The sequence below is a fragment of the Rhincodon typus genome, chromosome 18 (genome assembly GCF_021869965.1).
Source record: "Rhincodon typus isolate 14 chromosome 18, sRhiTyp1.1, whole genome shotgun sequence".
NCBI classification, from domain to species: domain Eukaryota; kingdom Metazoa; phylum Chordata; class Chondrichthyes; order Orectolobiformes; family Rhincodontidae; genus Rhincodon; species Rhincodon typus.
Genome location: NC_063349.1, coordinates 18,108,720 through 18,136,247, shown reverse-complemented (window position 1 = coordinate 18,136,247; position 27,528 = coordinate 18,108,720). Strand labels below are relative to the sequence as shown.

General features: G+C 38.6%; 1 protein-coding gene across 1 annotated transcript in view; it reads left to right on the top strand.

Annotated features, from left to right (window-relative positions):
* Positions 1 to 20,952, top strand: part of atxn10 (ataxin 10) — a 225,722-nt gene extending 204,770 nt beyond the window's left edge. Inside the window, exon 8 of the mRNA XM_048607840.1 lies at positions 18,972 to 20,952. Coding sequence (XP_048463797.1) covers positions 18,972 to 19,156 — 185 coding nt within the window. The 3' untranslated portion in view covers positions 19,157 to 20,952. The remainder of the gene's footprint in view (positions 1 to 18,971) is intronic.
* The last annotated feature ends 6,576 nt before the right edge of the window (positions 20,953 to 27,528 follow it).

The window sequence follows — 27,528 nt, the reverse complement described above, 5'->3', positions numbered from 1 at the left end:
TCCCAAAATGATTGACAACAGTTCCTCACTCCAGCTCCAGTCAATGCAGCGCTTATAAATTCTCAACATGCAAGTAGATCCGGGGGGGAGGGGTCGGGGGTCAGTGCCAGTGCCAGTGCCAGTGCCAGTCTCCTGATTGGTGAGAATGGCAACTTTTAATAACACATACAAAGACGCAAATATTGAGAATAAATTCAACATTGGTGGCGTTCAACATCTGACAGTAGAAAGCTGCATGTAATGTGTACACATTTCATTTTTAAAAAAGTTGTCAGTTTAGCCTGAACTGACTGAAAAAGCCAATTTCATTTAAGATAAGCTTGAAGTGTTTTTTAAAATCAAATTCTATTGATTACAGTATTCAAAATGAGATGAGTTTGTCGAGTAAAGTAATTATAAACTTTATGATGGAACTAAACACTCAGAAACACATTAGCTAATGTTTATAGATTACAGGAACTGAAAGTAACCAGATACAGAATTAAGGCTTTGCTTTAGGAGATGTGTTTTTGTCTAAAACACTGAAACTGATTTCTTCAAAAGCTGACCGAGGTTGTCTTTACAGAGTGTGAAGTGCCTACTACAGGGTAATGGACTGGAACCGAATTGGTTCGTACAGTAGTAAGTAATTCTGAATAGAGATCTGTACACAACAAAAGCATCAACGTGATTTACACTTCCAAATGACGAACCATAAAGTCATAGACTTTAACAGTGTTTTGCAATTGTGCTGCTGTCTGCAGCCAATAAACAAAGACTAGGAAAGAGAAAGGATTTAACTAATGTCTGATTGCATCTTGAAACACTGAATCAAGGTTTATTACGGGGCTGATTCTAATTCAATTGTGGCAGATTAGGAAGTGACTGCATGTGATCTGAATAGAAATCAACGGGTAGAAATTTAGCTGAAGAAAATAATTGTTTAAAAAATCAACATTGCCAATAGACAATGTCTAATAAGGTGTGATTAGAATCCTTAAAATAAACTTTTCTCTTAGAGGGAAATGAATTTAACTTGAAGGTAAGCAAATTCATAGGCCAGTGTTATAAAGATTTCATATTTAATTATTTTCATGGATTTTACTTTGAAAGATTGTGGATACTTGGATTTTTTTTCCAAAGTGGTCAATTAAAGGGCATTACAACTTTTTTAAAGTAGGCATTGCTGGTAGTCCTATGTCTTGGGATAACTATTTGTTTACTGGAGACCATCTGACTGGGCATATGGGTGCCAGGCTTAAGTTCCTGCTTTGGATATTGTTTGGAGTAATTGATGATCAACTTGCTGAAAGATTGAAGCTTCCCAGTTTGATCCTTTGTCTCTGGAAAAATCCTTATTGTGAATGCTGTGTGAAACCAGATTGTCCTCTTGAAAATCTGGTTTCGTAGTAGATCCAGAGACACTGTCCATGTTTGATTAGACCCCTCTGTAGAATTCAGAAATCTGTACATTCATGCCGTATCCTTTTTGCCTTCAAGAACTAACCATCATTGGCCTCCCTCAAAATAAATCTCTGAAAAGAGAAATCAATTTTCCCTTTTTCTTGGTGTGCATGAGTGTGTGAGTATTGTGCGTATATTTACGAGGGTAGATAATTATAGGTTCATATTTCAAATAGTGTTAATTAGCTTAAGATCTTTGCTAATTAAGTCTGATTTTCATGATTTATCAATTTTTTTATTGTTTGTTAAAGAAATATGGTGGTTGAATCTTTTTTATTTTAACCCTAATATTGACAAAGTATCCATAAGAAATAGGACAGAAATAAGTTATTTGGTCCCTTGAGTCTGCTCCTCCATTGAATAGGATCATGGCTGATCCCACATTTCTCATGTCCACTTTCCTGCCTTTTCCCCATAACCCTTGATTCCCCTACTGATCAAGAATCTATCTACCTCAGCCTTAAATAAATGCAAGGACTCTGCCCCCACAACTCTCTGTGGCAAGGAGTTCCAAAGACACTCAACCATCTGAGAGAAGAAATTCCTCCTCATCTGAATCTTGCATTGGCACCCCTTAATTCTGAGACCATGCCCTTTGGTCTTAGACTGTCCCCTGATGGGAAACATCCTCTCACATTTACTCTGTCGTGCCCCTTAACAGTCTTGCATGTTTCAATGAGATCACCTCTCACTCTTCTAAATTCCAAAGAGCAGATTCCCAACCTGTATAGACTGCCCATAAGGCAATCCCTCCATTCCAGGGATCATCCTAGTGAACCTTCTCTGAACTGACTCCAATGAAATAATAAAGAGAACAATACAGTACTCCAACACAAAAGCAAAGTTGCTGGAAAAGCTCAGCAGGTCTGGCAGTGTCTGTGAAGGAAAAAACAGAGTTAACATTTAGGGTCTGGTGAGCCTTCCTCAGAACAGATCTTTTGAGGAAGGCTCACCGGACCCGAAACGTTAACTCTGTTTTTTCTTTCACAGATGCTGCCAGACCTGCTGAACTTTTCCAGCAACTTTGTTTTTATTCCTGATTTACAGCATCCGCAGTTCTTTTGGGTTTTAATACAGTACTCACCAGACCATGTGGTCTCACCAGCACCTTGTATAGCTGCGATAAGACTTCCCTACTCTTCTATTCCAATCCCCTCAAAAATAAGGGCCAACATTCCATTAGCCTTCCTGATTATCTAATTGGGCATACTGATGTCTGGGTAACACATTTAAATTTATGTTACGGTCAGTGGAGTAATAAGACTAGAGAGAGATACAGCGCATTCCTCCAGCCTCTGTCATAATGCTAGAGTCATAGAGTCATTGCGATGTAAAGCATGGAAACAGATCCTTCAGTCCATCTTATCCAGCCTGACCAGATATCCTAAATTAATCTCGTCCCATTTTCCAGCATTTGGCCCATGTCCCTATAAACCCTTCCTGTTCATATACCTATCCAGATGCCTTAGTTGTACCAGCCTCCGCCACTTCCTCTGGCAGCTCATTCCATATATGCACCACCCTCTGCATGAAGAAGTTGCCCCTTAGGTCCCTTTTAGATCTTTCCTCTCTCCTCTTAAACCTTGCCATCTAGTTTTGAAATCCCTTACCCTTGGAAAAAGACCTTGTCCATTCAACCTATCCATGCCCCTCATGATTTTAAAATCCTCTATAGGGTCACCCCTCACCCACCAATGCTGCAGGGAAAATAGCCCCAGCATATTCAGCTTCTCCCTCTAGCTCAAATCCTCCAGCCCTCGCAACATCCTTGGTAAATCTTTTCTGGATCCTTTCAAGTTTCACAACACCGTTCCTATAACAGGGAGACTAGAATTGTACATAGTATTCCAAAAGTAGCCTAACCAATGTCCTGTAGACCCACAACATGACCTTCCAACTGCTATGCTCAGTGTACTGACCAATGAAGGAAAGCATACCAAATGACTTTTTCACTATCCTATCTACCTGCAACTCCACTTTCAAGGAACCAAGAACCTGCCCTCCAAGGTTATACTAATCATGCATTAGAAGTTAAAGTAAATTCTATATATGTCCATATTATCCTGTAAGATCACATAAATGGTAGATGTGAAGATTGAAAGTAAACTTTCAAAATCTTTAGGGAATTTAAAGAACATATAGTATTCAGGTCCGACTATGTTAAGAATGAGCTAATATTTGAATTGAATCAAGACATACGCCCTCCCCATTTCCCATTCCAAAGACAGTGGAGATGGTGAGAGTGTGGGAAAGTGGCAGAAGGAAGATAGATCTTAATGAAAAGGAGAGAAGAAAGTAGAGGATAAAGAAAGAAAGGAGGACAGAGAAGTTAACTGCAATCAGCCTCGTGATGCTTGGAAGGATGGATAACAAGTGATCCACTCAAGTGAAAAGGTTGCATTCCATTATTGACAACCAGCAAGAGAACATATTTCCATCTGCAGTTAAGTTGACTGTGAAGTTGTACAGCATTCTGGAGCAGTACTACACTGCACTACATGATGATGGAAATCCTCCACTTGCACAGCTCCTGACTTCAGCCATATTCCCGAGTAGGAAAAACAGCAATTATGAAAAGTGGATTGTATGAATTTGTCGCTCAGAAATCTCTGGTGATAAATCTCCAGACTGTTAGTATAGCTGCAGTTGCTGTGGATAAGGAGATCTAAATGTCAGTAATTTATAGACTTTTTCATCGTTTGAAGAGTTTGATAGTTCTAACAAGACCATATTTCGTACCAGCATCTTTTACTCTCTTCCTCACAAAGTTGTTATGGCTCAAGTTGCTGAATTAATTTGATCCTTCTGTCCCTCATTTTTTAAATTGGTTTATAGTCTCACATCTAAAGTTTGTGCTGTTTCCGACATTACACAACGAGCCAGGTTCATGAGAGGATCTCCCCTTTTGAACCTGTAACCTGTAACTTCCCATCTAGCCTGTGAGAATTGATTAATGTACTGTTCCATTTTTACCTAAATTACAGGATAGCTAGCAGCTAATGGATCTGGCTCAGTATAACTTCTATCTGTCAGTCTGTTGTTGAATGTATGGTGAGCGTACTCCATCAGAGCTGACATATGCAGCAACAAGGCTAATATACTTTCACTTTGTCTCGGAAATATTATAAACTAAAATTTGTATAGTTTGACCACATTCATACAGATTTATATATTATAAAATTGTATTAAAAGGCTTTTAATCGTACGTGTGACATAAGTAAAGCAGCATGTCTACAATGAATAGGAACAACAAAAATCTCATTCACATCTCTCCACAGATGCTGCTGTACCTGCTGAATTTCTCCAGGACTTTCTACTTTCATTTAAAATCTCATTCACCTTTAAATGGCCCAACACGCCATTGTGATAAATTGGAACATTAATTATAACAATACATTTATAACCCATGATGTCTTTCACACAATTAAAACAGTGCATAATGTATATATAGGCCACAGAAATCATAACAGAATATATAGAGCATGGAGCAATGCACCTCAGGAACAGGCCCACCATGCCTGTGCTGACTATGTTGCCATTTCTAAACTAATCCAATCCGCCTGTATATAGTCCACATCATTCTATTCCCTGCCTGTTCATAAATACCTCTTAAATGGTACTATCATGTCTGTTTCTACCACCACCTCTGGCAGCGGGTTCCAGGCACCTACCAACTTCAGTGTAAAAAAGAAACCTGTCTCACACATCTCCCTTAAACTTTGCCCCTCTCAACTTAAACCTATGCCCTCTAGTATTTCACACTTCCACTTGGTGGGAGAAAGGCTCTGAGTATTCGCCCTATCCATGCCTCTCATAATTTTATACCAAGAGACCTGCAGGTTCATAGTTCCTTGAAAGTGGACCCACAGGTGGACAGGGCAGTGAAGAAGGCGTTTGGCAAGCTTGTCTTTATTGGTCAGTGCATAGAGTATAGGTGTTGGGAAGTCATGTTGTGGCAGTACAGGACATTAGTTAGGCCACTTTTGGAATATTGTGTTCAGTTCTGGTCTCCCTGCTATGGGAAAGATGTTGTTAAACTTGAAAGGGTTCAGAAAGTATTTATAAGGATGTTGCTGGGGTTGGAGGGTTTGAGCCATAGGGAGAGGCTGAATATGCTGGGAATATTTTCCCTGGAGCATCAGAGGCTGAGGGGTGACCTTACAGAGGTTTATAAAATTACGAGGGGCGTGGATCAGGTAAATAGTCAAGATTTTTCCCCAGGGTATGGGAGCCCAAAACTAGACGGCATAGGTTTAAGGTGAGAGGGGAAAGATTTAAAAGAGACCTAAGGGGCAACTTCTTCACACAGAGGATGGTGCATGTATGGAATGAGCTGCCAGAGGAGGTGGTGGAGGCTGGTACAGTTGCAACATTTAAAAGGTATCTGGATGGGTATATGACTAGGAAGGGTTTAAAAGGGATGTGGACCAAATGCTGGCAAATGGGACTAGATAAATTTAGGATATCTGGTCAGTACGGACAAGTTGGACTGAAGGGTCTGTTTCCATATTGTATATCTCTGTTACTCTATGTACTTCTATCAGGTCACCCATCAGCCTCTGACACTCCAGCAAAAACAATCCAAGTTTGTCCAACCTCTCCTTATAGTCAATACACTCCAATCCAGGCAACATCCTGGTAAACCTCTGTTATACCCTCTCCATATCCTTCCTATAATATGGCAACCAGAACTACACACAATACTCCAAATGTGCCCTCACTAAAGTTTTATACAGCTGCAATGTGACTTGCCAACGTTTGTACTCAGCACCCCGACCGATGAAGGCTAGCAAGCCGTACACCTTCTTTACCACCTTAGCCACTTGTGGTACCACTTTCAGAGAGCTGTAAATTTGTATGCCAAGATCTCTCTGTATATCAATGCTCCAAAGGCTCTGTCGTTTACTATAAAGAGGAAACTCTTGCATTTGACCTCTCAAAATGCATCACCTCACACTTGTCCAGATTAAACTCCATCTGCCATTTCTCCACCTAAGTTTCCAACTGATCTATGCCCTGGCATCATCCTAAATTTCCACAACTCTACCCATTTTCATGTCTGCAAACTTACTAATCAGACCACCTACATTTTCATCCAAAACAACAGTGATCCCAGCACTGATCCTTGTGGATCACTACTGATTACAGAACTCCAGTCAGAGAAACACTCCTCCACAACCACCCTCTGTCTTCAACGAATAAGCCAATTTTGTATCCAACTTACCAACTTACCATGGATTCCATGTGACTTAATCTTCTCGACCAGCCTACCATGAGGGCCCTTCTCAAATGATTTAGCGAATTCCATGTAGACAATATCCACTGCCTGACCCTCATCAATTAGCTTCATCACTCCCTCAAAAAACCCAATCAAATTTGAGAGACATGACCTCCCCTACACAAAGCTATGCTGATTATATCTAAGAAGTCTGTTCTTTTCCAAGTATGAGTAAATCCTATCTCTGAGAATCTCTCCGATAATGCCCATATTACTAATGTAAGGCTCACTGGCCTATAATTTCCATGATTATCCCTGTTGCTCTCCTTAAACAAAGGAACATTAGCTATTTTCCAGTTTTCTGGGACCTCACTTGTGGCTGAAGAGGATACAAAGAGCCCCAGCAATCCCCTCCTTGTCTCCTCCAGTTTCTTGAGATTGCTGCTATCAGGCCCTGGTGACTCATCTGCCTTAACATTTTTCAAGATAACCAATACCGCCTTTTTCTTAATATTGACATGCACTAGATTATCAATATAATCCTCTCTAAACTTACCTTCATCCGTGTCTTTCTCCTCTGTGAATACCAATGCAAAGTGTTCATTAAGGACATAACCCATTTCCTCTGGCTCCATGCATAAATTCCCATCTTTAACCTTAAGTGGACCTATCCTTTCCTAGCTACCCTCTTGCTCCTAATATGAGTATAAAATGCATTAGGGTTCTTTTTAATCCTACTTGCCAAGGACATTTCATGATCACTTTTAGCCCTCCTAATTCCATGCTTGAGTTCTTTCCTGCTTCCTTTCCATTTCTGAAGAAGGGTCCCGGCCCGAAACGTCAACTTACCTGCTCCTCTGATGTGGCCTGGCCTGCTGTGTTTTTCTAGCTCTATACTGTGTTACCTCTGACTCCAGCATCTGCAGTTCTTGCTATCTGAATGTAAGGAGCACTTCTTTTAGCTAAATGTGATTTGCAGCACAGAGGATGCTTATTCTGACATCACTGGAGAATGAACTTGGGCCTAAAAGGTCAGATTTAATGCAAGTGCATGTTTAAAAATAGGATAAACTCACAATATCCTTCGTTCTCAACAAGCTTCTTCTAATCTAAAACTCTGCTGTACCCAATCCTCTCCTGTATTGCACAGGTCAAGTCTTGAGTGCTTGTTCCCCAATGCTGCACCTTAGATCCATGTACTGGAACTCCCTCCTTAAGCTTCATCTTCCTTTTTTTTTAAGATTTTACTCAGAAATTGTCTCTTTGGCCAAGCTTTTGGTTGCCCTTCCTATTATGTTCTCTTTTGGCCTATTTTATGCCTCTCTTAAGCCTCATGGAACATTTTTCTATATAAAAGACTCTAAATGCAGTTTGGCATCCTTCATGCATGAGGGGAGGACATTGTCCTGACTTCACAAGTGACAGTAACCCAGATATGTTAGAAATAGTTTGTAACTTCTGGAAAATCCTCACAAACATTAAATTTGGACTTTTGTCATTGGATCCTGGAAGTGTTTGACAAATTCCATCTTCCATTCCCCCATACCTATTCTCTTGCTGTTAACAATCAGAATGCTTCTTTGTTTTAAAAACCATGCATGATTGTTTGTAGCTAAATAAAGCTTTAGAAATTTTCACTTCAGCTTTTGTTCAACTAGTTTTGAAATTGAATTAAATGTATTAATACAATTAATGCTACTGATATATCCTGGACAAAGAAGACACACGCCACCAGATTAAATAGCCCAACAGGTTTATTTGAAATCACAAGCTTTTTGTCACTTCACCTGATGAAAGGGTTAAGCTCTGAAAGCTTGTGATTTCAAATAAACCTATTGGGCTATAACCTGGTGTTGTGTGACTTCTGACATTTGTTCACCCCAGTCCAACACCAGCACCTCCACATCAATGTATCCTGGGATATGGTGCATACCAAGTGCAAATCAAAGCCCAGGCTTTTGAAATAGGATGAGGTATTTAAGTATAGACATTAATGAAGGTAAATAAATGCATAAAAGATAATTGAGGGATAAATATAATCATGTTGTTATAAAAATATACAATTCTTTGAATATTTAGATTAATGCATTATTTTGGAAATTGGAAATTTCATTTGAGGTGAATAATGTATTATAAAGCATTTAGACAGATTCAATTGTTCATTAACAAATTGTCAGTGAAATGTTACCATGTTTACTGTGATGTTTTTTCTCATTGAAATTCTATCTGAAAAAGAGTTGTAAATTTAATTTTAAAAAGTCAATATGATAATATGAAATGTACAGTTGTGAACTGGAACTGCGTGGCATACAGACCACAAAGATAAACTACATCAGTAACTTGGTACTGTTCACCAAGCCTGCTGATTCCTATAACTGCACATTTTATCTGTACCTCTTGAAAAATGACATTTGTCATATTCTGATTAGGCAAGCCATTGTTTCTTTTTGGATCTGGATAATGCTAATCCACAAGTTGTGCTTATGAAATTATATGATGGCAAATTATTTCAATCCTATTTTCATCATTGGAATATGTGTTTTCAGTTTATGTGCTCTTCAGGAGTAACATTTCATTCGTAGTTTGCTGATTAATCTTTTGGGTCCAACAATTTTTTTTTTGTAACCATGTAGATTTTCTTGATGAAAGGGCACCAAAATTATTATTATAAGGGGTGGTGATAAATCAGATTATGTTGTATTATGGAGACTATCAGCAGGTCTGGCAGCAACAGAAGTTCTGAAGAAAAGACTTGAAATGCTAATTCTCTCTCTTTCTTTCTCTCTCTCGATCTCTTTTCAGATGTTGCAAACCTTGCTAAGTTTCTCCAGAGCTTTGTTTTTGAGTTCCAGCATTCGCAGTATTTTATTTTTATTATATTGTATTATGAATTAATCATTTCATTGTGGCTGTGGTCTTGTCAGATTAAATACACTGCACAAGTAATACACATTTCTTCCATGTTGTTTGCCTCATGGTCTATTACATATTGATGAGCCCTATGGTTTACTGCCTGAATACAGTACAAACAGGTAAATGCCAGTTCTTGTGGTTCATTGGATTGGTCAGTGCACATGCATTGTTGGGTTTGTATTTTTTCAGACTAATGGAGTACATCATTACAGTTTATTCAACTGTGTACAGTTTCTGTTCTCAGAACTTTGGTGGAGTTGGACATATGATGATCATGTAATCCACAAAGGACAATCATAAGCTATCAAGTTAGGTCTTCTGTGGTACAGGTTCAGTTCAGACCTGCATTTTTGGCCTCAAAAATGTGGATTCAGGTGTACAAAGAAATTTTCTTTATTTATTCGTGGGATGAGGGTGTCACTGGCTAGGCACATTTATTGCCCATTCCTAAATGCCCAGAGGGCAGAGAAGAATCAATCACATTGCTGTGGGGCATACTAGGTGAGGATGGTAGTTTCCTTCCCTAAAGTGAACCAGAAGGACTTTTCCCAACAATCGACAATGGATTCATGGTGATCGTTAGACTCTTAATTGCAGATATTTATTGAATTCAAATTCCACCATCTACCGGGATTCGAAGCTAGGTCCCCAGAGCGTTATCTGGGTCTCTGGATTAACAGTCCAGCGATAATACCACTAGGCCATCACCTCCCTTAAGGCACCTTATTTCTTTTTCCCACCCTGATGTAATTGTGTGAACTGTTATGTTGAAGTACAGGAGTCACACAATTTTGCTTGATATATGTGATTACTCTTTCATTATTATTTCCAAAAGCTCAGTGATTTAGCGATAATATGAACTAGACTAACAAACAAAATGGTTATTTCATCTGCATAATACATGTATATACAAAAAGATTTATTTTGAATTACTTGTTTTGGCCATTTATAATGTAACAGATATTCTGAATCCATCAAGAGAGTAATTAATAAATAAATGTCTCAAAAATCTTCAATTACCTTTAAAGACAGGACATCATTGCTGTTACCAATGATAGATAAAAGTTGTAGATATTTGAATAAGTTCTGCAATTGAAGACTGATTTTCATATAGTATCTTAAATACTTGGGAAAATTTAAGTCTTTTGACACAAATTTTAAGAGTCCTGAATATGTGAAAATGTAAATGCAGGATGAACCTTTTGTTAAATGGATGGAAGGATGCCAAACAAAAATACTGGGTCGACATAGATTTATTCAGCTCGTTAAGGCATTGTCCTTCTAACATGTACTACAGTATTGAAAAATTCTATTTTGTTTTCCTTCTTCTATCCTGATAATAGACCATATGTAATTTTTAGCACAAACTTAAGTCAAAACATCATCTATTTTTATCTAAATTTATTTTGCACTCATTTTGACTAAATACTTGCCCCATCAGTTGTTTTTGAACTAATATCAGAGTGGTTCATGTATAAGACCTGCCATCATCATCTCAGAAGATTGGGAAAAATGCAGATTTGCCAGCATTACCCAGGTTCCAACAGAAAAAAAAATAACTTTGATACACTGGTCTGTAATCCACTAGATTGGAATTATTTTTCTTAAATATAGGTGATAAATGCATTTTCTTGTTTCTAATCCTGCCTCACCTTCATTACTATTCCCTAATAATAATAGTGTTGAACATATTTCTTTTCTGGCCTCATTCAACAGATGAGGATGTATACCCAGGGAATTTGTGACCTTAAATGGTTACATTTATCTCGTACCTCTACCATTCCAATTTACAATTGTTCTAGGATATTGACAGCATTGCAGAGCTTGATAGTAAGTTACTAAATGCTGCTCTAATGAGTATTTAAATAATTTATTTAACAGTACCAATATTATTATTCATCATGTCAACAGTAGAATAAATTTTACCCAAGTACTCTTTCTGGAATAAACGTGTTAATTTCCCATGGTGATACAAACTGACTCTCATCTTCCATATAAGTATTCCTCTGCTGCCTTGTTATGAATCAGCTGTGTTCATGCCCTTTGAAAAACTGAGGTTTTTACATAAGTGGTTCTTAGACAGAATCTGTTTTGTAAGTGATGTGACTCTGATATGAAAGGCCAGCTTAACTGAAATTTACTATGTGGATTCAAATGCTCAGCCTGGATTGTTGTATCAGGCCTCAGTTTAAAATCAGACTTAAATTTCGCCATCTTAGACCAGTTTTTCAGCATTCCCCAAAAACATTGATTAAGCCTTATCATGTGGATACATTTGTGAAAATAGGCTTAAGACGTGCCTCGCTTCTGATTGCCTTTCCTAAAGAGGAAAGAGGACACTAAAGCACTGATATCCAGCAAGTACTTGATACAGCAGTTGTTCACAATAATTACCTCTGATATACCAGTTAGACAAGTGCTATTGTTTGTTTTTCCATTATTTTTAAAAAATTCAGTTGAATCTTCTTCTATGTAACATACATTTGCATATTTACTACAAAAGACAGTTTAAAACATGTTTTCATTCTTTCCAGAATTCAGACTAATAATTTGTCATGCAAATCAGCTCAAAGAATAATAAACTTTGCATTAAGTTCAAATGACTCAAAGATTTGCAATTATATAACATTTTCATGAATATTGGACATTGTGAAGTACTTTTGAAACATAATGATTGTTGAATTGTGGGAAACATGGCAGCCAGTTTATGCCCAGCAAAAATGATAAGGTGGTCTGATTTTAATATGTTGATTGAGGTATTAAACATTGGTCAGGACCTGAGGATAATTCCAATGCTTTTGTTTGAAATAGTATTGTGGAATCTTTTACATCCACCTAAGAGACAGCCTCAATTTAAGGTCTCATCTGAACAATAACACCTCTGACAGTGCAGCGTTCCCCAGAACTGCATGGAAGTGTCAGGCTAAATTGTTGTGTTCAGCTCTTGGACTGGATCTTGAGCCAAAAACTTGATGACTTAGGCAAGACTGCTACCAATATCAATCAAGTCATCAGTGAGTTTATATCCAAGGTAAAGTAGTTAATTTTTCAAGGACATATGACTAAATTCATGTATTGTATATTTCAAGCAGAGATCTGTGTTCAAAACAACCTCGCGACTGGTGAGATTTCCCAAATGAAATATATGCCCTCTGAAGTCCTACAGACTGGAGGACTCAACATTGAGTTCTCCAATTTCAAATCACCTTGTCACCCATCCCCCACCTCCCCTTCCATTCCACCTTTTGACCCTCTCTTCCAGCCACCAACCACATTCATGCCTCCCATCAACCAGCCTGGTGGTACCTACCACCACTGTCCACGTATCACCACCATTCTGCCTCCTCCCCTCCCCCCTCCCTTTATCTGCAGCTCTCCCTACCCCCCACATCCAGCCCTGAAGAAGGGGAATACCCAAAAGTTGACTGCTCCTTTCCTCCAGATGCTGCCTGGACTGCTGCATTCTCCCAGCCTCCTGTTTGTCGCCCTCTGAAGTATGTTTAGAAATAGTGAAAAATTTGTCTTTATTGCTGTATGTAATCATAATGAGGATTTACTCTAGAGATGAACTCCAGCAGCTCTCCGATAGTACAGATTGTGCTCTAACTGCAGACAACTGAATAGAATTTTCAGAGTACACTGGTAACCTCCTCACCTTGATTTCAAAACTGTCGGTAGATTTTAGGAGGGAAGAGAGAAGAGTTACATTCTCCATTCCTGAAATTATCCGGATAATACAGTTCTTCTGGTTTTGCAACATGCACTTTTTTCTGTTCCTTGCAGAAAAATAAAATTTACATTATCTTTAAATTGGGCTGGTGTTTTTACAAGCATTGTGTTCCTGGAGCTTGATAAAACTAGGGTAAAAGTGATAACTTTGCATGTTGCAAGTGATACTGGGCAATCATTATTATTGCATTATTCTACCTCTTCATTTTCACAGCAATTAAAAACAATTTTGAAAGACAAGAGACAGCTGACAAGATTGGTCTACTGATAAGACAAGGCCAGATTGTATTTTAAGCATTCTTGTAATTTTGAGGACAGCTTGTCTTAATGTCTGACATTTCTTTTTAATCGTAACAGGTTTATCAACTATTATTAAGTTTATCAACTATTTCAAAGTAATCATTTCCAGTACAAAAACAAAAACTGAGGAAGGGTCACTGGACCTGAAGCATTAACTCTGATTTTTTTCTTCACAGATGCTGCCAGACCTGAGCTTTTCCAGCAACTTCTGTTTTTGTTCCTGATTTACAACATCCGCAGTTCTTTTGGTTTTTAATCATTTTCAGTGTTAGGTTTGCTAGGTAGCATAATTTGTCAGTGTTGTTATTAAGTGATGTTATTTCCAGTATAAAGTTGTATGGTAAATATCTTCATTCGTATGCATGGTTTAAAAGGTGCTATGCTTCGCATCTCATCAGTATATTGGCAGTTCTCCTTTTAACTGAGTGTATTATCACCCTAGAAGTTTTTTTACCACTCAATTTTCAGAAGAGCTAGATGCAGATACAGTTCTGACACCATGTTGCCATGAGGAAATGTCTTCATTATAGAATTGGTCATACCTGCTGCAGCACAGACTGCCTTGAAGTTTTACATACTTTTATCCTTGCATTTAATCTGTAACAATTTGTTGCAAGTCACGAATGAGATTGCATCTGATTGCAGTCCAAACAACTTAAGGTATCTTAGAGATGCATTTACAATTTACAACATTTAAGCCAATTATGTCCTTTGTTTAGGTTACCTCATTTTAATCGTTCTACTTTACATCTGTCCGTTAGAAGAATCCATATTCTCATTTATCAGTGGACATTTTAAACAAATATTGTTTCATGCCATTGTAGGATTGTGTGACCTGATTGCCATTTTGGAGCTGATACTCTACTCCCTGATACTTCTGGTCACTGCCAATCATTTCTGTCACTGACCTTCGTCATTGCATCTTTGTTCTTAGATGTCACCACATTTCAGTGTGAGGAGGGGCAGAGAATTAAAATGATAGGCGATCGGAAACTCAAGGTTATACCTGTGGACTGAATGGACGTGGTCCATAATTTGGTCACCCGATCTAAATTTGCTTTCCCAAGTGTAAAGGAGATCACAGCATTAAACCGTGCATGAGTAAACTATATTAAGCCCATAAGACATAGGAGCAGAAATTAGGTCATTCTGCCTATTAAGTCTGCTCCACCATTCATGGCTGATAAGTTTCTCAAACCCATTCTCCTGATTTCTCCCTGTCACTTTTGATCCCCTTGACAATCAAGAATCTATTTATCTCTGTCTTAAATATACTCAATGACCTGGCCTCCACAGCCTTCCGTTGCAATGAATTCCATAGATTCATCACTCTCTGGCTGAAGAAGTTTCTCCTCATCTCTGTTCTAAAGGGTCTTCCCTTTACTCAAAGGAAGTGCAAGTGAATGTTGTTTCCAGTTGAATACCATTGGTCAGCTTATGGACATTGCATTTATCTACTTAAATACCTACATTTCAAAAATAAGTCCCTGAAGCATTTAAGATAACAAGTAAGCATTGACAATTTGTACCAGATGCGATCAGTATTGACTGTAGTGTGCATAGTGCTCCATTTTAAAGTGCCTAGATTATCTCTCCCCTTACGGTTGTGAGTTTTTGGTTTCTTATCTGTAATGAGCTTGCTTTCTTCATTGAGCAAATTCATCCTATTCTCCCAGTCTTCTTCCTCCAGCACTTGCAAAAACTCTCAGTACACATACCTCCATATCTCAATATTCGCAGCTTTACTGGTGTACCTGTTGTCCTTTCACACAGTTCTTCCATCTCAGTTTTCTTTTAGAAATGGGAAGGGGTTAAAATTGTACTTAGTATTTCAAATAAGGTCTTACTGAAGTCCAGAATAATTTTACTTATCACAGTTACAGATTTATAATGAACGGTCTGTGCAGTACACCCCAGGGTTGTATTTTTATTGGCCTCAGCTTTCTAATATTATAACAATAACTTGTACCAGTATAGTGCTTTTAAAGTAGTTAAACAAGAGTTACAAAGCATGATTTGAAACTGAGCCACATAAGGTGATGTTAGTGCTGACGGCCCAAAGTTTGATCAAAGAGAGAGGTTTAATGAACACCTTAGGAAAAAATATTGAGTACTGGAAAGATTTAAGAGATGAAATATAGAGTTTAGGGCCTCAGAAGCAGAGACTTGATTGTCAATGATATAGCAAGTAAAATCAGAAATATTCAAAAGACCAGGATAGACGAGCGCGAATATCTTGGAGGGTTGTTAGGGTTGGGGGCGATTTGAGATAGGGCTGAAAATTCGAGAAATAATTATTCATTGCTCTTCATATCTGTTACCATCTTCCAAGATCCCATCAGTGCTCTACATTTGTTATCAATGAACATAGCTACTTTATGCCAAATTCCTTCTCCAATTTATTGATGAAAATATTTGGAAAAGATCCATCACTGAACTAGGGCAACTGACACACAGCCAGATCTTATTGAGAAGGTATAATTTTAAAAGCAGGTTTTGCTTACAGTCCTTTGGCTAGTTTGTTGCTCTTTTTCCCATTTCACCCCCACAATCAAAACTGAAGCTCACTCTGCCCCACATAGCACTTTTGAACTACATGTGTGGAACAGACATATTGTTAGGTGAGGTTACATTTCCATTGTTGGTTGTCCGTCTTTTCAGACATGACTGTCTTGATGAGCTCATAATATCATGGCTACTAAGTTACGGGTGCTATCTTGACCAATGGGTATTTGTATTCAATAAGCAAAGAAGTTGGTTAAGTTAATGAATGAGTTCATTTGTAGTTTTTGCATGAATTCAGGTTGCAATCTCTCTTAGCTCACAACCACTAATGAAAGCAAGAAAAAGTGAAGCCACAGAAATCGTGAACATCCTGTGTACTAAATCACAGCTTACATTAGCAAACTGTAACTAAATGCACCCACGTCTTGGGAAATAATTGTTTTTCTTTGTTAGATTTATCTATTTTTTGTTGCTATGCTACAGAGTAGTTCAGATCATTAACAGAAATGGTAGCCAAGTTCTTTTTGGCTTCCAAGTGCATCCTCTTCCCCTCTTCAAGCGTGAGCAGTCTGTTTCCATGGCATTTTATTATTCTAAGTTAAAGAGTCGACTGCATTGTTTCACAGATGGCTTCTACCTTTAATCAAAGAAATTATATCTGATTTTTCTTGTTCTTTTAGGAAACAAGTTTCTTATCATTCATCATGTATTCAAATTGATATTTATATTAAATGTGCTATTTCTTAGAGAAAATCTTGAAATTTCCAGTAGTTTGATACATGATTGTTAAATGGCAAACTCATGTTTTCCTACCAAAGATCTGTTGTAAAAAAAAAAGATTTGTTTGTTTTTGGGTAAGAGCATTAAATGAAACTTAGATCTGTATCCTGCTCACTCCTAGCTCTTGTGGATATATTGCATCCTACAGAATGGAAACAAACAGGATCATGGCCCGGCTTGCAGTAACCTTGGAAACATTAGTAGCTTTTCATGAGGCTTAATATACAATGAGATGCTCAAGTGTCAAAAGGATTAGGGATTTTCTTTAGCAATGTGCTTTATTTTCCCCTGTCAGTGGGCAGATGAACAAGAGAGTAAGGTGAATGTTAGGTTGAACTTTCTTTAATCTCTTGTAACTCTTATGTTCTTCTTGTGCTCAAAATGATCTGGAAGTTTGAGTTTAATGCACTGTGCTAACAAGTAGCCTCATGTTTATGCATAACCTACTTTTTTGACATGTGCTTGGAGGGAAAAAACAGATTAAGCCATCAATGTTTGGATGTCAAAATAAAATTAACCAAAGTAAAGTTTTACTTTTTAAAAAAAAAACCCATAAAAGAATGGGCAGAGCGTAACTAGGTTTCTTCAGTTTCTGCAAGTTTATGCGCCATTCAGCCCCTGTGATTTTATAGTTATTTACTTTAAGCTACTGCTGAAGCTTTATTATTTTTCAATAAAAAATCTATAAGAGACAAGTTACTGCCAAAGAATATGGAGTCAGAACTGACCAAAGAGACACAGGAAATATTAAATTTTTAAAAAGTGCTGGAGTTACTCAGCAGATTTGGCAGCTTCTGTGGAGAGGGAAACAGAGTTAATATTTTGAATCCAATTATATTTCTTCAAAACTCATTGCTACAGTAACCGTAATATTGCTGCAGTTTCAGTAAGCAGGCTTCATGAATGCTATCGTGTTAGATGTGCACAAATTGACAGTGAAGGTATTTATGAAGAAATTGTCAAGTAGGCAACAGTTCTCATGTTCCATATGAAAATGTACAAGCATTTTTGGTTTATAAATAGCTAGTAGTTTACTCACAAGTGCATTCCATAATCTCAGTACAGCATAATGTACAGGTGAAAAGATGATAACAATACCAAAATCTTCACCCAGAAATTCTCTGACAAGGATCAGATATTATACATTTTACATCTGTAAAATTGCATTTTTTGATGCTTTCAACTCAGTTTTGTCTTGGATTTACTGGAAGCTGTATATAAATAGGTATTAATATAGAGAGCCCTGTTCTTTACAGGCAGAAAGAACATGTACATACACTGCATCTATTTAAAGTCAACTAAATAGGTTACAACCATTCTCTGATTCATTTCTTAGGTAAATACCTTGACTAATCAGTTTAAAATTTAAACAAAACTTGGTAGTTAGCTATCAGTTATCATCAACAATCTAACAATTGCCCCAGAACCCACTTGCCAACCAAACAGCACTGTCCTTTCATGCAGTATAAATATTGTTTTCCGTTTACTTTGTTAATTTATTATGAATTGTCCTGAAGACACCAGGTGTCTTTTTTAAAATTCATTCACGGGATGTCGGTGTCACTGGCCAGGCCAGCATTTATTGGCCATCCGTAATTGTCCTGAGGGAGTTGAGAGTCAACCACAATGTTGTAGGTCTGGAATCACATATAGGCCTGACCAAGTAAGGATGGCAGTTTCCTTCCCTAAAGAACATTAGTGAACCGACAGAAAATATGATTGCCCTGAAATTGGATTTCAAAGAATAGAACAGGATAAATCAGAAGGTAATTTTTCTGTCCCAGACCATTAATGTGCTGCTGCTCTGTGCAAATTGAACAATAACAATTTGGGGGTAAAAAACATTATTATGTGATTTAATAATGGCTTAACCATATCTGATATGTCATAGGATCGTATCTTTGGAAGTCTTTGAATCCAATCTGTTAGGAGTACATGACTGCCCATGTAGTTCCTCCATCTTAGTCAAAAACTACTGACAGGATGGCAGTGGAAGTCGTGAGTATTAGTGATTTTTGACTAACTATGTTGTATTCTATAAAACGTTGCTGTAAATCACATTCCTTAACTCAGTGCACTATAGTTGTGAGCCAGTGGGCAGTGTTTACCATTCGAATCCTTACAGAACAGAACATGAAGAATCAAGAAGTGATATCCCAGATGTCATATCAGGGTGTGGCAGATAGTGCCATGCTAAACAACATGGGATTACAAGTTGAAGAGAGAGATGGAAAACTTTATGTCAAGTCCCACGGAAAGAGTTCATAACTTCATGGTGAGAAGGGTTCTGAAAACTTTGCCACAACAGGATTTATCAGTCTGTTCTTCCAGCCATTTGTCACACCGAGAAAAATATAGACTGAAGAGAACAAAGTGGAGCAGTGATGGAAATGTTTTTTTTGTTTAAAGCACACAATACTATTTATTATCCTTTCGGTTGTCATCGGTCTGGAATGGTATTAGCAGTTTCATGGCACTGTGATATGCAGGCTGAAGACTGACTAACAATAAAAGTATTAACTGTACAAAAGAATGGCTAATGCCAAGAGTGTTCTGAATCCAGATTATTCCAGATTGAAATCTAATTTTACAATACATCACTGTGAATTGTACACCACGATGCCAAATGTCAAAATATTAATTGTAGACTTGATTGGGAGTAGAGAGATGAGGGGAAGTTAATCAACATGAAACACCCTAATAATGTCTTGAAGATTTCAAAATGAGCTAATTTAAGAGCTGTTTGGTTTAACGTACTAAGAGACAAAAGTGGAAATTATTTAGTATGCATTGTATCTTCAGAAAAGTTTGCCAAATCAAACTAAAATACGTGGCCATTAAAACTAGCATAAGATTATCACATTGATTCCATAGGATTAAAGGCCACAATTAGCTACACAGACTTTCTATGTATAAGAAGTGTTTGTGATTACGTATAAGCAGATTCCAGTTGTTTAATTATCATTCAAAACAAAAATAACCACTTATACTTTAATAACATCTTTCAACTTTTTCATTTGTTTATGTTTGCATTAGTGTTGATAACTGTTGTGCTTACTGATCTACATGAAGTGGCCTTTTGAAATATATTGTTGCCGAATCCTATGTTTTAAACACCAAAAACAAAGGAAAAATAGAGTTCTGACAGCTGCATTTGTCGGTTAGATTAAAAGGACCTTGTTAAGTGGAGGCTGTATGGTAAGAGATGCTGATCATTTGCATTGATGGAAATTTTTCATTAGAGTGGTTTGTTTTTGGTCTATGGTTAAGAACATAGGTACCTAATGTGTTGGAATGAACTGTCTGTATGTAATTACATAGAGTTCTAGAACATCCTTGGTGAAGAAACTTGGAACCAGAGAACCTGAAGTTGCTAATATGGTGGGTGTAAACTAGACAAGTGCCATAATGAGCGATGCTAACCTGATGGAAAGGGCAAAACGTAAGCACTATTACTGATTTCCCTTAGTTTCCTCCTCTTCCCCATTCCCACTAGATTCTTTTCCTCCATCTCCATTCGCCCATCCCTGGTCTTGCTTCATTTTATTCCCTCCTTTTCTCCATTTTCTCCCCCTTCCTTGCTTCACTTTTCTCTCCTTTACTCCCGTTCTCTTCCTTTTCTCCTATTCTTCTTTTTCCATTATTCTTCATTGAAGCTCTCAATAAATGCATGCTCACTCTAGACTGCCATATTTAACAATTCATGCGCAAATATAAAGTAAATCATGCTGTATTTGTTAAGTGTCTGTAACATTGCATATATTCCAAGACAGCAAATTGAAACCTATTGAAGTTGTGTTATATTGATGCTTGTATTGCATGTGGGGATTGTGATGGGTTAAGTAGCAGATGCAGAGGATAGTTTCAAAATGTACAATTCAGCATGGGATCAAAAAAGTCGAAACAACTACCTCATTCACCTTCCCTTTCTCTCAGTAGTGAGTGACATTAACAGTTCATTAATCAGGTGGATCCTGCACAAAATTGAGTTGGTTATCACCTTAGTGGTAGAAAAAAAATGACAAAGGAGCTGCTCCCATTAAAAAAAATCCACTTTAAAATTTTAAAGGGAATGTTTTTTCTGAGTATTCTTTGTGCACTTTGGCTTGGTTACGCAATGGTCGGTCAAGTTGAAGCAGTACATTCGATGCTAGCTCTACCCATGAAATGCAAGAAAAATTACATCAAGGTCCAAACCAAATGGAAGTCTGATTTAAATATGTTAATATGGCAGTCAGCTATTCCGGGCAGAGCCCTGGCTGCACCAGTTGGGGAATTCGCAATTATTTTATTGTGCAGGCCTCAGGGAGCAAATCAGCATTGATGTTTTTAGAAGTAGTTCACCTGGCTATCGTGAAAAGTTGGTGTCATAGAGAAACAAATCACCCCACAGAATTAACAGCTTTTCAGATAGTAAATATGCAAAACTGATAAGTGTACTTCAGGTTGAAAGTATGCACATGTCTCTAATCAAAAGCATCCAAAATCAATACACACTAGGGGATCCAATTGAGACATGAAATAATTTTTTGTATGGGACCTTCCAGTGTTAAAATATCAATAGTTGAGTGTCAGTAATATCTACCATGTGTGTTAATGACAGTTTAATATGGTTCCCATTCTAAAAGTCAGTGTAATGTCACAGATCATATAATAGGCTCAGTCATACTACCAGATTGAGCTACAGAGCTTCCATACCCCCAGAAAGAGACAGAAACATACTTGACCTCAACCTCACTCATCTGCCTGCTACAGATGCACCTGTTCATGACAGCATTGGTAAGAGTGACCACTGCACCGTCCCTTTGGATTCAAAGTTGCATCTTTATATCAAGGATACCTTCCATTGTGTTGTGGGGCTCTGTCTGGGATAGACTTTGAACAGGTCTAGTAATAATGATTAGACATCCATGATGTACTGTGGGCTTGCAGATTGCACTCAAACACAATCTATAATCTAATGGCCTAACATATCCCCCCCTGTATCATTACCACAAAGACAGGACGTCCACCATAGCTCAAAGAAGAGTGCAGGAAGATGCTTGGAGCAGCACGAGGCATGCCTAAAACTGAGGCTTAAGTCTATTGAAGCTACAAATCAAAACCAGTTATGTGCCAAATAGCATAAAAAGCAGGTGATAAAGCCAAGTGAACCTACAACCAATGGATTGATCTAAGCTCTGCAGTGCAGCCACACCGAGCCGTGAATAATGGTGGACAATTGGACAACTCGGTGGAAGTGGAGGCTCCACAATTATCCCCATCCTCAATAATTGGGGAGGCCAGAACAGCGGGTTAAATGATGAGGCTGAAGCATTTGCAACAATCTTGATACGAAGTTCCAGATGGATAATCCATTTCAGCTTCTTTCTGAAGTCCCCAGCTTCACAGATGTAAACCTTCAGCTGATTTGGTTCACACCATGTGCTTTCAAGAAATGGCTGGAGGCACTAAAAGGCTCTGGGCCCTGATGACAAGCCAACAATAATACTGAAGGTGTGTTATCCAGCCAAGCTGTTCCAAAACAGCAACCCGCCACTGTGGAAAATTGTCCAAATAGGTCCTGCACACAAAAAGCAGGATCAATCAAACCCAACTAATTACCGCCCCATCGGTCCACTCTCGATCATCAGTAAAATGGTGGAAGGTATTATGAACAGTACTATTAAGCAGCACCCACTCACCATTAACCTCCTCACTGACAGTCAGATCCTGCCAGGGCCACTCAGTCCTTGACCTCATTATGGCCTTCATTCAAACATGAAAAAAAGAGCTGAATTCCATAGATGGACGTGTCTGCCCTTGACATCATTTGAACAATTATAGCCTCAAGCAGCCCTAGAAAAATTAGAGTCAATTAGAATTTGGAGGAAATTCTCCAGCCAATGGAGTGATAAGTGTCACAAGGGTAGATGGTTGTGGATGTTAGTGGTCAGTCATGTTAGCTCCAAAGCATCTTTTCAAGCATTTCTGAGGGTAGTGTCCTAGGCCCAACTATCTTTAAGTTCTTCATCAATGTCTTTCCCACCAGTGTAAGGTCAGAAATGAAGATTTCAATGAAAACTGCAGAATGTTCAGCATCATTCACAACTTGTCAGATACCAAAGCAGCCCATTTCCAAATGTGTCAAGACCTGGATGACATTCAAGCTTGAGCTGACAAGTTGCACATGAATGACATTTGCACGATGCAAGTGTGAGGCAATAACCATCTTCAACAAGAAAGAATCTAACCATTGCTCCTTGATATTCAATGTCATTGCCATCACTGGATCTCCTACAATCAACTTTTTGGAGATTACCATTGACCCAAAAATGAAGCAGACTAGCCATGCAAATTCTATGGCCATGAGAAGATCTGAGACAAGGAATCCAGCAGCATGTAACTCGCTACTTGACTTCCCAAAGCCTATCCACCCTTTTCATTAAAAAGTGCATACACATCATTGCAGTTACAAATTACTTGAGCTTACTTGATGCAAATAATCACAGAGAAAATTATGATTTATTAGCAAAGCAGTGTGTTAGCAGTAGTCAGTATCATTTTCATCACTCTCTGCACATGCATCACATTCATAGAAACCATAGAAATGACGCAAGATAGAAGGGGGTCATTTGGCCATCTTTTCTATGCTGACCCGAAGACCCCCACATGCCCTTTCTAATCTCATCTTCCTGAACACAGCTCATAGCCCTGCAGCTTACAGCACTTAAGGTACAGATCCAGGTATATTTTATCAGAGTTCAGGGTCTTTGCCTCCACCACCAACTAAGGCAGTGAATTCCAGACACCGACCATCCTCTGCACAAAAACATTTTTCCTCACGTCCCCTCTAATCCTTCTGCCACATGGCTTGAATCTATGACTCCTTGTTTTTTAACTCTCTGCCAAGGGAACCAGGTTCCTCCTGTCTACTCTATCTCTATCCTTCATAGTTTTGTATACCTCAATCATGTCACCCCTCAGCCTTCTCTGTTACAAAGAAAACAACCCCGACCTCTCCCATCTCTCCTCACAGCTACAATTCTTCAGCCCTCACAATATTCATGTAAATATTCACTGCAGTCTCTCCAGAGCAACTATGTCCTTCCTGTAATGTGGTGACCAGAACTGCACATAATACCCCAGTTGTGGCCTCCACCAGTGTCTTATACAGTTTGATCATTATGTCCCTTCTTTTGCATTCTGTACCTCTGCCAATGAAGGAGAGCAAGAATTCTTGACAACCTTATCTACCTGGACTGCTGCCTTTAGGAGCCTGTACACTTGCATGCCAAATTCACTCACTTCATGAGCCCCTCTCAGTATATTTCCATTTATTGTGTATTTTTACTGTTTGACCTTCCTAAAGTTATTATCTCACACTCACCAAAGTTGAACTCCATCTGCCACTTTCCTGGCCACTCCGCCAACCCATCTACATCATTTTAGAGCTTACAGCTATCCTCTACACTATCCATTACATGGCCAACTTTTGTGTCGTCTGCATATTTCCCAATTGTGACAACACCCCCCTCCCCACACCCACCTTCAAGGCCAAATCATTAACTTATAAAACAAACAGCAGAAGTCCCAACACCTGTAGAACACCGTTTGAAACAGCTTTCCATTCACAGCCATAGACCATTACCCTTTGTTTCCTGTTACTGAGCCAAATTTGGATCCAATTCAATAAATAACCGTATATTCCATGGACTTTTACTTCGTTGACCAGTCTGTCATGTGGGACCTTGTCAGATTCCTTAATAAAATCCATGTAGACAACATCCACTGCACGACCCTCATCGATTCTCCTTGTCACTTCCTCAAAGAATTCAATCAAATTTGAAAGGCATGACCTTCCCTTTACAAAGTCATATTGAGTATACTTGACTGGTCGGCGCCTTTTTAAGTGGCAGTTTATCTGATCTCTCAGGATTGATTCGAATAATTTGCCCACCACCAAACTAAGACTAACTGGCCTATAATTGTTTGGCACTTCCTTTGTACCTGTTTTAAACAGCAGAACCACACTTGCATTCCTCCAGTACTTTACCTGTCTCTAGTGAAAATTGGAAAATAATTTTCACAGCATCTTCAACAGCTATTTCCTCCCTGACCTTCGCTGCCCGAGGGAGCAATCCATCCAGCACCGGTGACTTATCCACTTTCAAGGATTCCAATTCTTCTAATACTTCCTCTCTCACTCTGATTATTTTGTTCAATATTTCACATTGCTCCTCTTGGATTCTATATCCACATCATCCCTTTCCTTTGTGAATACAATGTCAAAAAATTCATTTAAAATCCTTCCCATACCCTCCACATCGTCACACAAGTTCCCTTTTACATGTCTGATAGGTCCCACTTTTTCCTTAACTATCCTTTTGCTCTTTATGCTCTTTAAATTGTGCAGGTCTCCAAATGGTACCCGAACGTTATCATTGTCTGCTTCTGTGATATCTGTTCATTCCCAAGTTGATGTTCCTTGTCCAGTGATGTTTTTGATCCATTTCCATGTTGGGAAATGATGGACCTCTGAAATTGATGGTCATTCTGTACTCTATGCTGGTGAGATTGTGTCTTCCTGATCAGCTGCCTGCAGTGAAGGAATATCTCCTCTAGTAGTACATAGATATCTGCAGTTATTCCAATATAGACGATCAGTCATATTTACTGTGTGCCATTGAGATAATAACTGCTCTGCACAGGTTCAAGTTGCTACAAGGGCTGAGCTTTATTGAGAGCATTGAATATTTTGCCATTTGACTAGCTCTCCAGTGCTCAGTTCTGCCAATGAAATAGATCCCTGTCACTTTACCTTGATATTGTCAGTCATGCCTTGACAACTTCTTTCTTCTGTAACTTTTTTTTGTCATTGGGAGAGTAGTTTGGGTGCAGCATAACATTAGTCTTTGGATTGGACTACTTTCCATGCCTTCATTAAGTTATCTCTCCACTCAATGATCGCCTTGTACAAGTCTATGTTGGATTTTCTCAATTTCTTTATGATCCCTTTGATGATTTTCTTGCTGCCTCAACCTTTCTATTTAACTGGGGATAGCATGGGAATAATGTATGGATTTGAATTTACTGATTTTTTTTGTGAAGTAGCTGAATTCTTTGTCGGTGAATTGAAAACCATTCTCTTATTACGATGTCTGGAATGTTGCAGCATCTGAAATGTGTTCTTAGTCATGTTACTATCTCACAGGTAGTTGATATCAACTGGTCCAAGTCCCAGTAGTCAGAGCAGTAGTCAACAGTGACATGATGATCTGCTTCTGTGAAAGTGAAGAGGTCAGCTCCAAGCTTCATCTATACTCCGTGTGAGATGTTGCATGTCGTAAGTGGCTTTTTAACTTCCTCAGCTTGCTATTCATTACAAACACAGCGCTGGCTGATGTGGTCCTTAATTTACTTTGACATTATTTTGCCAGTAGAACACTTCTCTTGACTTCCCTGGACTTGACTCAAATCCCTGATGGCTTGCATGGATACACATCACTATCTTTTTCCTCATTTTGTAAGGGACAATGACTGGATTCTCTTTGTCATCCCTATAACCAATACACTCTTACAGCAGCAAGTACCTTGATATTTTCAGGCCATCCTTTCTTCACTACTTCCTGTAACTCTTAGAGAGGTGCATCCTGTTTAATCAAGATGTTTGTATTTTTCAGATTCACTGTCTCTGCTGAATTAATGACTTCCAAAGGATGTTGAGTTGTTTCTTTTCAGTATCCTCAAGTATTTTCATAAGAATTGCTGCTTTCAATAGCACATTGACATAGCACATCCAAATGGTATATCTGCAAATGATGTCATATTCTTTACAACCCCTTTGGAACAGATAGAAGCAGTTTGAGGGCAGCATCGTGGCTCACTGGTTAGCGCTGCTGCTTCAGAGCGCCAGGGACCCAGGTTCAAATCCACCCTCAGGCAACTGTCTGTGTGGAGATTGCACATTCTCTCTGTGTCTGCATGGGTTTCTGCCGGGTGCTCTGGTTTCCTCCCACAGTCCAAAGATGTGCAAGCGAGGTGGATTGGCTATGCTTAGTTTCCCATAGTGTTCAGGGATCTGTATATTAGATGTGTTAACCATGGGAAATGCAGGACTACAGGGAAAGGGTAGGGGGATGGGTCTGGGTGGGATGCCGTTCGGAGGGTCAGTGTGGACTTGTTGGGCTGAAGGGCCTGTTTCCACATTGTGGGAATTCTATGATATGATTCTGTGAAATTGCTTTGAGGTCTCTTGTGGTCAGACTCTAATGTCATTTTGTCCTTTCCAAGTAGGTATTCATTAAAATGCTCACAAACAAAGACAATAGTAAGGCATTCTTTCTTAAAGAAAAACAGAAATTACTGGAAAATCTTATCAGGTCTGGCAGCATCTGTGGAGAGAGAAACAGAGTTAATGTTTCAAGTTAGGTCTGATTCTTCAGAACTGAAATGGACTAGAAAACGATTGATTTCCTGCTGTTGGTAGAAAGGGAAGAGGAGTGAGTGGAATACATGATGAGGGTGCCCAGAGTAAAAGACATCGGGAGTGTTAATGGTGCAAAAGGAGAGATAGGGATGTAAAATGTGTGTAAATGAAGGAATGTAAAGGACAAAATGGGGCCCATCCACTGAGAGCGAAGCCAAAAAGTCACAAACAA